Source organism: Sorex araneus, chromosome 2 (genome assembly GCF_027595985.1).
Source record: "Sorex araneus isolate mSorAra2 chromosome 2, mSorAra2.pri, whole genome shotgun sequence".
Classification (NCBI taxonomy): Eukaryota; Metazoa; Chordata; class Mammalia; order Eulipotyphla; family Soricidae; genus Sorex; species Sorex araneus.
Genome location: NC_073303.1, coordinates 230,236,802 through 230,250,109, shown reverse-complemented (window position 1 = coordinate 230,250,109; position 13,308 = coordinate 230,236,802). Strand labels below are relative to the sequence as shown.

General features: G+C 39.5%; 1 protein-coding gene across 2 annotated transcripts in view; it reads right to left on the bottom strand.

Moving 5' to 3' along the window:
• USP18 (ubiquitin specific peptidase 18) overlaps positions 1-12,750 on the bottom strand; it is a 45,685-nt gene extending 32,935 nt beyond the window's left edge. The window contains exons 1-2 of one of the 2 annotated variants that reach the window (XM_055127947.1): positions 12,616-12,750; positions 1,242-1,475 (exon numbers count right to left, since the gene is read on the bottom strand). In XM_055127947.1, the coding sequence (XP_054983922.1) occupies positions 1,242-1,413 (172 nt within the window). In that variant the 5' untranslated portion in view covers positions 1,414-1,475; positions 12,616-12,750. Of the gene's footprint in view, positions 1-1,241; positions 1,476-10,731; positions 10,756-12,615 lie in introns of those variants that run through there. The other variant, XM_055127948.1, reaches the window with a different exon arrangement.
• Between the last annotated feature and the right edge of the window lie 558 nt (positions 12,751-13,308).

Sequence of the window (13,308 nt, the reverse complement as noted above, 5' to 3'; positions counted from 1 at the left end):
CTGCTGGTGGGAATGCCAACTGGTTCAGCCCTTTTGGAAAACAATATGGACAATTCTCAAAAAATTAGAAATTGAGCTCTCATTTGACCCAGCAATACCACTCCTGGGAATATATCCCGGAGAGCCAAAAAGGTATAGTAGAAATAACATCTGCATTTGTATGTTCATTGCTGCACTGTTTGCAATAACCAAAATATGGAAAAAACCGGAGTGCCCCAAAACAGATGACTGGCTTAAGAAACTTTGGTACATCTACACAATGGAATACTATACAGCTGTTAGAAAAAAATGAAGTCATGAAATTTGCATATAAATGAATCAACATGGAAAGTATCATGTTAAGTGAAATGAGTCAGAAAGAGAGAGACAGACATAGAAAGATCACACTCATCTGTGGAATATAAAATAATAGAGTGGGAGACTAACACCCAAGAGTAGTAGGGATAAGGACCAGGAGGTCTGCCCCACAGCTTGGAAACTGGCCTTACATGCTGGGGGAAAAGGCAGCTGAGATAGAGAAGGGAACACCAAGTAGAGGATGTTAGGAGGACCCACTCGGATTGGAAGATGCGAACTGAAAGTAGATATAGACCGAACATGAAAGCCACTCAATACCTCTATTGCAAACTACAATACCCAAAAGGAGAAAGAACAAAAGGGAATGCCCTGCCACAGAAGCAGGTTGGGGTGGTGGGGAATGGGGTGTGGGTGGTGAAAAGGATACTGGAATCATTGGTGGAGGTGAATGGGCACAGGTAGAGGGATGGGTAAACGATCACTGTATGAGTGAAATGCAAACACAAAGGTTCATAAGTTTGTAACTGTACATCACAGTGATTATCTAATAAAATTTTTTAAAAAATAAAAATAAAACAAACAAACAAACAAAAAAGACCAAAAAAAAGTAACAAGTCTCACAATGGAGACATTACTGGTGCCCGCTCGAGCAAATCTGTGAACAATGGGATGACAGTGACAGTGAACCTTATGAAAATTAAATTTAAAAATTAAAAAAGGAAGACACAGAATAAGGAGAAGAGGAAAAGGAAGAAGGAGAAGCAGCAGCAGAAGAAGCTGGAGGAGTAGGGGAAGGAGGAGGAGGAATGGAGGTATAAGAGACCAGGAACAACAAACCACAAAGCTCTACTACCTTAGAGTATTGTAAACGAGAAAACTGTTTCTATACACTCAAAAAGAAAACATTGAAGGAATATAATGACCATAATTATAGTCCCACATACTGAGGTTTTCTCTTAGCTTTACTCTCTTCCTCTTCATTTCGTCCTCTTCCTTCTTCTCAATGGGTTCTGCTGAGAAATGCTGAGACTGTGCCACGACTGATCTCTTCAGGGGTTCAAACGCTTGCCTTTTAGGAATCATTACATTTTCCAGGAGGCCAGTTATCTGACCCATAACCAGGACCGCAAAACCTCACTTCCAGGAGAAGCTACCATAAGTTAATCTTGGTGGAATACCTGAAAAAAAAATCACAGGTAGGTGAAGATTTAAAAAGGGTAAAATATATTCATATGTTCAGCTCTTATTCCAAATATTCAAGTTTATAAGACATAAATTTTGAGAGGATTGCTCATAAAATTGGGTCTAGAAATGACATTTCCTTAGATACCCTCTACTCTTCATCAGACAGTTCTACATTTTGTTTTGTATCCCAGGGAACAGCCATATTCTCATTCCCCAATGTTGTCTATTCTAGCAAAAGGTACCGACACTCAACATGCTCTCCACACCAGAAACCTGATTTTCTCCAGATCCTTTCTTCTGTACCCAACCACTGAGGGTTGTCAATGTTAATCTACTCACTAGGACTCTCCTTGATATCCACAGTTGAATACTCCTGCAGACCTCTAGGTCCCAAAAAGGTATTTTCTTTTCTGGGAACCTGATTTGGTTCCTCAAGCAGACCTGGATGTCATCAATGCTCCTATGCACTTTGAGGGGAGAGTTCACAGCTCCCAACTGAGTCCCTATTCAATTAATGAACAGTGAAAGAAAATCTTACCATGCAAGAATTGAAATAATTCTTAAGGATGAAATAGTTCCAAATCTCTAGAGTGCCCTCTTAAAATAGACTGAAGTTTCTGTTGACAGTGTGGCAACTCGACCACTCCCTCTGCTCATTCCTGCTTTGCTCATACTACCAGGTATACCCAGAATCACTTCCCAATAATCTTCTCACACGTACATCTCAGAGTCTCAGTGTTTGTCCTAAGATCCTAAAACGCAAGAACTTGGAAGGCAGAGATGTGAAAACTACAAAGAAACATTTAATTTCAAAATAAATAAGAACTCTCAGGGACCATGAGCCGGGCCTAGTAGAATTAAGTTGTCCTCATTTAGTTATTGAAGCAGAGGGCAATCCTTAAAGAAAAGAGTGTGAAAATATATTGAATAATCTGGGTTAGGAGGAAGTGAGTTTTTTTTTTCATTTCCCTTCCAACACAATTTTTTTTTCTTTTTTGGTCACACCCAGCGATGCTCAAGAGTTACTCCTGGCTCTGCACTCAGAAATTACTCCTGGCGGTGCTTGGGAGACCATATGGGATACTGAGGATCAAACCCAGGTTGGCCATGTGTAAGGCAAACTCCCTACCTGCTGTACTATCGCTCTGGCCCAACATTTACATTGTTTAAGCATCGATGTGTGTGATAAAATGTTTTAAAAATTATAAAAGCCATTATTTTATATTTAAGTGTTAGGGGATGATACAAGTAGACAGCAGGTTATAATTTTAATTTAGACACCGATTTGAAGATTTGTTCAAATGGGATTTCAGGCATAGAACATTCCCACCTACAGTCCTGCTACCCTGTGTCCCCATCTCTCCACCTTAGGTTCCTTCCACCACCACCCCAACCTAACTCTAAAACAGATAAATATATATATTTTTAGTTTCATTATTGTTGTTTGGGTCCCACACTTTCAGCAGTGTTGTGTATAGTAGTTTATGTACAAGTACCTCATCTTGTGTCTTGCCTCTATATTACTTCCAGACCAGCTCTACTTGTCTTATGCTCCATATTACTCCTCCCTTGGCATTTTCATTTCTGTAATTTAGATCCAATGTTCCCTGCATCTTTGATACCTTTCATTAGACACCACAGAGTAGTGAGAATGTCTAGCATGTGTCTTTCCTGTAACTTGCTTCACCTAACAGAATATCCTCAATTTCTACCCATTTTTTAGAAAATCACATAATTCCATTATTCCTGTGGCTGAGTAGTATTATATTTTGTATATATAACAAAGCTTTATTACCCACTCTTCTGTCATCTGGCACCTTGGTGGTTTTCATCTCCAAGTTATTATACTAAGTGATCCAATGAATAATACTGTGCATATATCTTTTCTAATAAATGTTTTGCATATTATGTAGACACCAAACAGTGGGATGACTGGATCATATGGCAGTTCCATTCTTAGGTTTTGAGGAGTCTACATACACTATTCCTCAGAGACTGAACCAGACAACAATCGCAGTTGCATGAGAGCACCATTTTTACCACATCCTTACAAACACAAGTTGTTTCTAGAACTTTGATGTCTGCCAGTCTTACTGATGTGAGGTGAGATCTCTTAGTCACCTTAATTTTGATTTCCTTAAATCATCATCTCATAGCTGCCTCCATGTAAACAATGGCCCAGCTTCACACCTAATCCTGGAAGAGATGCAAGCCAAGCCACTGAAACTTCTGGGTACACCTACTGAAAAATCTAAGGCCACCTTGAGAGAGGGGTGGCTGAAAATCATCTCAGTTCTATAGATCCTGAAGCTCCTGTGTACACAGTCATGTACACAGCTCTATGACACCTCCAAATTCCACAATACTGACAGCCAAATAAGGGCACACCAAATTAGGTGGGAAAGTAGCATAGAAGCTAACTAAACTCAAAAAACATAAATAATAACACAGAAGTTTCAAACAGCAACAAACACCTCAGTAAATCCCCAGGCAATGACTTTAATGACACCATTGTGATGTATAACAACTTTCACAAATGTTGTTTTACTGACACATTTTTTTAATAATTCCTTTAGCCAGTTTGTTGTAACAAGCAATATAAAATAAATCATTTTGTGCCTACTAAAGAAGCAGACTTGGAGGGTGGGTGAGAAACTGGGATTAACAGGGGAAAGAAGGTCACACTGATGGTGGGGTTCAGTGTTGGGACACTGAATGCCTAAAGTAACTGTTCTATGAACAACTTTGTAAACCAGTGTTTAAATAAAGGAAAAATGATAATAACAATAATTGATGACCAACACTTTTTCATATACCTATATCCAACTATCTTCCTCAGAGAAAAGCTACAGAAAAAAGTACCAATATTTCCTCTCCCCATTTTATATAGGATTATTGAGTTTATGATGCTGATCTTTTAGTGCTTTGGATAGTAACCCTTTATCAAATGTATTTTGTGCAAATATTTTCTCCCATTCATTGGGGCACTTTTTAGTTTTAGCCTGTTTTTCTTTTCTTTTTTTAAAAAAATTTTTAATGAACCACCGTGAGATAGGATTACAGATTTACATACTTTCATGATTATATTTCAGTCATACAATGGTCGAGTACCCATACCTCCACCAGTGCCCATTCTCCACCACCAATGTTCTCAGTATCCCTCCTGCCATCCCCACCCCATCCCCCCCTAACATCTGTGGCAGGCACATTCCCTTTTACACTCTCTCTCTCTCCTTTTGGGTTTTATGGTTTACAATTCAGGTTATACGTTAGCCTGTTTTTCTTTTGCCATGAAAAACTTATTTATTTGTTATAGTCTCATTTGTTAATTTTCCTCTTGCCTTTGCAATGGAATCACATAATTTAAATGGAATCAGATTCTTAAAAATTCCCTTAAGAGCTTCGCAGCTGATCTCAGAGAGAAGCCGGCAGGTGAGTGATTCCAGGCATAGATCTCTTGAGCTTCCAGGGGAATAGAGGCAGACCAAGTTCCTGTCCTGCTAAAGGCCCAACAATCCATCCCCCACCAATTCTGGCTCCCACCCTCACCAGAGAATGGCCCGGCTTCACAGCTGACCTAGGGGAGATGCCAGTAGATGCTAGTCCCAGTTCCAAAGCTCCTGAGGTACGCGACCACATATGCACATGAGGCTGCACAATACCTCCAAACTTCACAGAGCTGACAGCCCAGTAGAAGCACCGAAAATTAGATGAAAATATTGTGTAGAAACTCACTAAGCTCAATGGTGGAAACAATAACAATAGAAGGCTCAACTAGAAGCAAATAATGACTTTTGTAACATTATTACAAAATATATGTTGTGATAAGCAATATAACGTAAATTATTGTTGTGCCAGCTAAGGGAGCAAGCTTGGAGAGTGGGTGGGAAACTGGGGATATTAGTGGAGGTAAAGGCACTGGTGGTGGGACTGAGGTTGGAACAATGAATACCTAAAACATTTGTTCAGACTGGGTTGGGAGGTGGTTTGGGAGACAGAAGGGAAACTGGGGACATTGGTGCTGGAAATTAGTGGTGGAGGAATGAGTGTTGGATCATTGACTGAAACCCAAGCATGATTAGATTTGTAATGCTTTGTCTCACGATGATGCATAAAAATAAAAAAAATTAATTAAAAAACCTCCTTTAAATCCCAAATTCTAGAGCATTCTGCCTATATTTTCCTTAATGTATTTTATGGAATCTGGTCTAAATTTTAGGTCTTTGATTCATTTTCAGTTACTTTTGTATAAGGTGTGAGATAAGGGTTTATTTTTATTTATTTATATTTGCATGTAGCTGTTCAAATTTTTCCAACACCATTTGTTGAAGAGACTACCTAAGTATTTATCATTGAATTCTCAGTTTTAATCCATTAGTCTGACAATATATCCTTGTTCTAGTGCTGTTTTGATTACATCAATTTATAGTATATTTTCAAGTCATATAATGCAATACCACCAAATTTCTTATTTCTCAGAATTACCTCAGATATTTGGGTTGTTTTATAATTCTAGACAAATTTTATCAGTGATCATTATTATTCTTTGAAGAGTTTCATTGGGATTTTGATTGGGATTGAATTGAAGCTATATAATTATTTATGTAGAATGGTCATTTTGGCAATGTTTCTTATTCTAATACATGAACATGGAATATTGTTTTCATTTCCTAAGGTTCTCCTCTATTTCTTTCTTCAATGATTTGTAGTTCTCCAGGTAAAGGTCTTTCACCCTTTTTTTGGTAAGCTGATTTCTAGATACTGGATGTTTCAGACATTACTTTAAATGGGAAGTCTTTTTTCTCTTTCTCTTATATTTCACTATTTTCATATAGAAATACAAAAGATTTTTATGTATTCATTTCTAGCCTGATACACTGTTTTGCTGTTTCTAAAAGTGTTTTAGTGGAATCTTTAGAATCCTCACTGTATATATCATGTCATTGAACATATCTCATCATTCAAGTGACTCAATTGCAAAAAATATACCTTACAATAATGTATAAGGACTATCAGATTCAATTCAATTTACCTTCAATATCACTTCTTGCTCTGTTCCCCCTTTGGCTCATAAATCACCAGTCATATGGGCCTGCAACATTCCAAAAGATCTTTAAGGATCTTTTGGTTTACCTTTATTATGCTTGGAATTTCTGATTATAACATTTCAACTACAGGTTATTAATTTTCACTGTACTATTGTTTATCTGTAAAAATTTATTTTTATACTTCAAAAATCACTTTATGTATTTTTAAGAATAAAGTAAAATGATGTAGTCACAAGGAATGATAAACTCATGCATGTAATTTGCTGCAACTTGGATATAACTGAAAACTATCATGTTAAGATCCTGTTAAGAGATGTTAAGCATCTGGGAAGAACTGCTATCTGGTCCCCTGAGTCTGCCAGGAGTGATCTCTGAGCACAGAGCCAAGACTAAGCCATAGTCACAGTTGGGTATGTCCACCACATACACACACTAAATTAAATAAAATGAAACTATTTTAAAGCTAGGGAAATAGCTTAAAAGGCTGGAGCAAATACTATGAATGCAGGAGATTCAAGTTTGATCACCAGCACTACATGATTCCCTGAACAGCACCAGAAGTGACCCTTAAACACAAAGCTGGAAGCTGCCTCTGAACACACCAAGTAAGGCCCCAAATAATTTTATGTTATTTAATAAGGCAAATAACTTATTATTAATAGGAACTAAATTACTATATTGCTCACTAAAAAGAGAAATTATAATTATGAAAATTTTGCTAACGGTAATATCACACCCAAACAAGTACACAAAAAAATCTAAAGCAAATTATAACCAAAATGTCATTAAAAGGTACCTCAATACAAGTCATTTTTATCTTCATTACTTCCCCTAAATTTCCAAGTTTCTTATCATTTGTTAATATGTAAAGGAATATTTCATCTAGAAGAGAATTTGAAAGGAGACTTTATTCATAATTTTTCCTATTCCAAGACCCTAAAAAATTAATGAAAAATAGATAAAAAGTGCTAAGGTTTCTTTTCTCAATTCTTTTACAAATGTGAAGGAAAGAGAGAATACGGAACTAGAACACAGCTATTAGTGGCATGTTATATTGTATTCATGCAAATGGCTAAAGAAACCTCTTTTAGGAACCGAGAGCCGAGGCACGAGAAGCAGAGCCTCCGCGCCTATTGACTGTGATCCTGAGATCTCCTAACCCATTTTGGCACCAGAGCGGATTCCTGCAGCCATGCATTTTGACTGTGAACTGAGCTACAACCTCGTGCAGCCCGGGGAGGGATTTTTTTCCCTCTCCACCCCATTTTTCTGAGCGAAAATGGTGGCAGCGGTAGCAACCACTGGTGAGAGCCACCCTCTAAGACCCCTCAACCAGGAGGTAGGACTTTCTTTAGTGACGTAGCCTGTAGGTGGTCCTGGGAGGGGGGGCGTTCCCGGCGCGCCTTCCGCCCAGAGATGAACCGGGAGCCACGGCACGAGAAACAGACCCTCCGTGCCTATTGACTGTGATCCTGAGGTCTCCTAACCCATTTTGGCACCAGAGCGGATTCTTGCAGCCATCCATTTTGACTGTGAACTGAGCTAAAATATTAAAAACCCAAAACCAAGACTTAAAGTCTTCACTCTTAACTGAGCACAGCGGCCACTCAACACCCTTATTGCAAACCACAACAGCTAATTAGAGAGAGAGAACAGAAGGGAATGCCCTGCCACAGTGGCAGGGTGGGGTGGGGGGGAGATGGGAGTGGGGAGGGTGGGAGGTACGCCGGGTTTACGGGTGGTGGAGAATGGGCACTGGTGAAGGGATGGGTTCCCGAACTTTGTATGAGGGAAGTATAAGCACAAAAGTGTATAAATCTGTAACTGTACCCTCACGGTGATTCTCTAATTAAAAATAAATAAATTTAAAAAAAAAAGTCTTCACTCTTAGCAATCAAGAGAAATTATTAGATGATGCTTATTCAGCAGGCCTGATTGTTGGGGAAAATTTCCAATCAATAATAGTGAGTTCTGTATGGAAATATGGAATGTACTCAATATATATAGAGAATAATGGGAATATCATTAGCTACTTGGATGGGGGGTGGGGTGGGAGGGGGGTGTATTGGGGTTCTTGGTGGTGGAACGGGTGCACTGGTGAAGGGATGGTGGTTTAATCAATATTTGACTGTGACTTAAACCTGAAAGCTTTGTATTTTTTTCCTTTTTTTCACGGTGGTTCAATAAAATATTTCTTAAAAAAAAAGAAACCTCTTTTAATAAATATTCATATTTAATGGTCATACATAATTGTTCCTTTATGAGGCTCAGCCTAGGAGAGTTTAACTATAAGAGAAATGATAGTAGTACACAATTCTATAAGAAAAAAGTAATTTTGAAACCACATTGAAAGAAATGTGATGAGGCATGATAGAAAGAAACCCACCTGTGTTTTTTTTTTCTTTTTGGGTCACACCTGGCGATGCACAGGGGCTATTCCTGGCTCTGCACTCAGGAATCACCCCTGGAGGTGCTCAGGGGACAATATGGGATGCTGGGAATCGAACCCGGGTCGGCCGAGTGCAAGGCAAACACCCTACCCACTGTACTATCCTTCCAGCCCCCCAACCATGATTATTTTAGAGACATTCTGAGCTCTAGAAGAACATTGAAAATATTAGGTTTTCAGTCACAAAAGGCAATAAAGCCAGTGGAGCATATTATCTGGGCAGCCAAACAGGTCAGATTCCAAAGGCAAAACAGAAAGCAGATGTCTTCAGAGCTGATCACAGAGGAACAGGTGTGTAGGGCAACAGACATCAGGAAAGTGAAACTAAGGACAACGGAGAAAACAAAGTGGGAAGAGAGAAAGCCTTCAAGTTAAGCAGGGTATGGTGAGGGCTTAAGGAGGGGAAAGGGAGACGGGAGCAGAGCGGGGAGATAGTACAGCTGGAAGGGCACTTGCCTTGCACACAGACAGATTGGTCCTCAGCACCCCATATGGTCCTCTAAGATTGCCAGGACTGATCCTTGAATGAAGAGCCAGGAGTAAGCCTGAGCACCACCAGGTATCCCCCAAGCCCACCACTCGCTCCTCCCCGCACGCACACACACACACACACACACACACACACACACACACACACACACACAAAGAGGAAAAAATAGATATTTTTCCAAGGAAATTCCATTTTTTTTCTTTTTGGGTCACACCTGGCAATGCACAGGGGTTACTCCTGGCTCTGCACTGAAGAATCACCCCTGGCGGTGCTCAGAGAACCATATGGGATGCTGAGAATCAAACCCAGGTCGGCTGCGTGCAAGACAAACGCCCTACCCACTGTACTATTGCTCCAGCCCCAGGAAATTCCATTCTCAAACTCAAACATTAACAAAAGAAATGTATTCCAATACACGATTTTTTTTACAGTTAAACTATTCTGGGGGGCGGAGTGATAGCATAGTGGAGAGGGCCTTGCACGCAGCAAACCTGAGTTTGATCTCTGGCATCCCATATGGTCCCCTGAGAACCGCCAGGAATCATTCCTGAGTGCAGAGCCAGGAGTAACCCCTGATCATCACTGGGTGTGACCCAAAAAGCCAAAATAAATGAATAAATAAATAAATACAAAAAAACTATTCTGTACTATTTTATACGTACTACACATTTGTCAATGTGCATCAAGTGCAACCACTAGTTATGAGCCCTTATGCTAAGTATGAAATCTGGCTAATATGTCAAAGTACATACATGAGTTTTATAACAAATGCACACTCTGGTAGATGTTGTAGAAAGTGGGAAAATCTATGCTTATTTAAGCCGCAAGAGCCATACAGAATATCTCTTTTTTTACCACTGAATTTTTCTAAGTATCTACAATTTCTCTTAAAAATATATATGGGGACCTGGAAGATAGCTCAAGTGGTAGAACATAATGCTTTGCCATTTTCAAGGCAAATATGAGTTTGATATTTGGCACTGGCTCCTAAATACCACTGGCAATAGCCCCTATAAAATAATGTATTATTTTAAAACTTAGTTCTGTTCTAAAGTACTAGACTACATTTCCTGAGATCTTTACCTTTAAATTAACTGAAAGGTGAGAATAAGAGAAGCAGCTGGCTTAGAGGCACCATCATAAGTGGCCACAGAATAAGCCGGGGAAAAACATGTTACAGGGAAACTGGAAAGGTCCCAGGATTTTTAAGAGAAACAATACGGGCTGGAGCGATAGCACAGTGGGTAGGGCATTTTCCTTACACGTGGCCGACTCAGGTTTGATTCCAAGCATTCCATAGGTCTCCCGAGCACTGCCAGGAGTAATTCCTGAGTGCAGAGCCAGGAGTAACCCTTGAGCATCAGCAGGTGTGATCCAAAAAGCCAAAAAAAAAAAAAAAGAGAGAGAGAGAGAGAGAGAGAGAAACACAATAGACATCATTGGTTCTATTTGAAGAAGCCAAGAAGGAGTCAGTCTTTTCAGAACAAATAGGGTTTTGAAAGATTATGAACAAATGAAAAATTATATTGTTAGACAAAAGGTAAGACTATCTGCTTAACTCTAACCACTATCTGAGTGTGAAGTTCTCAGTCACATTCAGAGACAGTCACTTCAAATATTGTGATACACAAGCCATTTATGGTATTCTATAAATGAAAATGGAACTATATATCTGTTACTCTTCTACCCACTTTGTTCCTATTAGGTAACGTTTGGTATCCTACATATCTAGATTTTAACTATCTGCCTTACTCTGCACAAATAACACTACCAAAAAAAGTTTTTAATTGTTTATAAAACATTTTCCTACTTTTCTGAAACTATTTCCAAGTAAAGCTCCTTGAAGCACTCAGTTAAAACCTCGGTTTTCTCGGGGCGCCCTGGAAGGGGGTGGGTGAGACCCCTCCCCGCCCCAAGGGATCCAGCTCGGGCAGCCAAAAACATCCAGAACCCAGCTGCCGCCATGCCCATGGCTGCTCTCCATACACTTGGGCCCACCTCACCCATGAGTGAACCTCCGGAAAAACCCAGGTATGCGGGACTTTGTGAATGAGAACTCTGAGTTCAGTGGGACAGGGAATGAAGATTCTCCGCCCATACCCTCCGGTATCCAGTGACTCAGCAGGTTCAACCTTTAACAACATGTTAGTGATCTCTTATAGAAGGGCTTAATAGCCCCTGGGTGAAATACAACAACCTCCACACTCTTTCCTCTAAGAATATTTTTTGTAGCATTTTCAGTGGCTTTTCACAACAAACAATGCAAAATATATTATTTCGATTCTGCTTTGGGGAACGGATTGGGGTTCTGGATATAAATATTCGAAACATGGTGGTGGGAAGGTGTAATGGTGGTGGGGCTGGTGTTTGAATATCAAATGTAATGAAATATTGCGAACTACTTTATAAAATAAAAAAATTAAAAAACCTCTGTTTAATTTTCAAACACTTAGAACACAGTTATTAGGATCATAGAATGAAGGCTTACTTGTAAAGATCTAAATTTAGCTTTCTTTTAAAAAAATTGGGTTGGAGGAAGTAAGAAGGCTGGATAATTCTGACATATTAAGTTGTGCTGTTTGACAAAGTCAAATTTCTCAAAAGGTATGTTCACCGACCCAACAACTCCTCTTCTAGAAAATTTTCACAAATATATTTTATATCTTCATCTATTTTAAATAATATTCAAAAATGCATTATCTTTATCAGTACAACAGGAAAACATCTCACGGTCCATGAATTGTTTGAATAAACGCAGCACTTAAATTATGCAACATTTTCTAAAATGAGGTTGCCAAGAAAAGATGTCTATAATATACTATAAAATGAAAGCAGGAATTTCAAAAGTATTTTAGAAGAACATATATAAGAAAAAATTTAGCAAAGATGCTGAATTAAAGATTAAGTGGAATTCATGTCTACTTTACATATTTGTCTGCATTGAACTTTTTTTAAAAGCTTGTAACATTTTAGTAATTTTTCTTAAAATTGAACACAAAGTTATGCAAAAAATCCAAATAAATATATCAATATGGAAATGTATGTAATGAAAATACAAACCGTACACTCACATAGTTTTCTTATTATCAAGAGCCAATTTGATTTCTTTTTTGGAAGGAAAGTTTCCAAAATAGCAAAAGACTTACCTAAGTCCCACGCAAATCCAAACCTCCACTGACTGAATTGATGCTTGGGAAGCTCCAAAAAGGCTTCCGTAGGGCTTGACAGCGAGTGAGGCAGGCGGGAGCGCTGACCTGCACGTCTCTGCTCTCCCTCCACCCGGCTCTGCCCACTGCAGGGCTCTGCTGGCGGCACTGCTGGGCTTTCGTTTCCTCTGAATGGAAAGTGAAACTTAGCTGGGGCTGGAGGAGGGGACTCCACCAAGCTTGCTGGGACTGCCTGAGTGCTCAGGGAAAAAATTATTATTTTCCCCGTACACTTTATAAAAACACCAGGATTTACAAAGTTGTTCATAATGATTTGTTACAAGCAGTCAGTATTCCAACATGCCTGGATGCTTTTATTTGTTCATTTATTTCGATTGAATCACCAGAGATACACAGTTACAAAGTTGTTCATGATCCCGTTTCAGTGGTACAATGTTCCAACACCCTTCCCTTCACCAGTGTACATTTCCCACCACCAATTTCCCTCCCACCCCCACCCCCCAGCCTGCCTCTGCCTCTATTGCAGGCACTCCCCCCTCTTCCCCCTCCTCCCTCCCTCCCTCTCCCTCCCTCCCTCCCTTCCTCTTTCTCTCCCTTGCTCCTCTCTCCTCGCTTCTCTCTCTCTCTCTCTCTCTCTCTCTCTCTTGCCCCCATTGATCTGAGGGTCTGTCT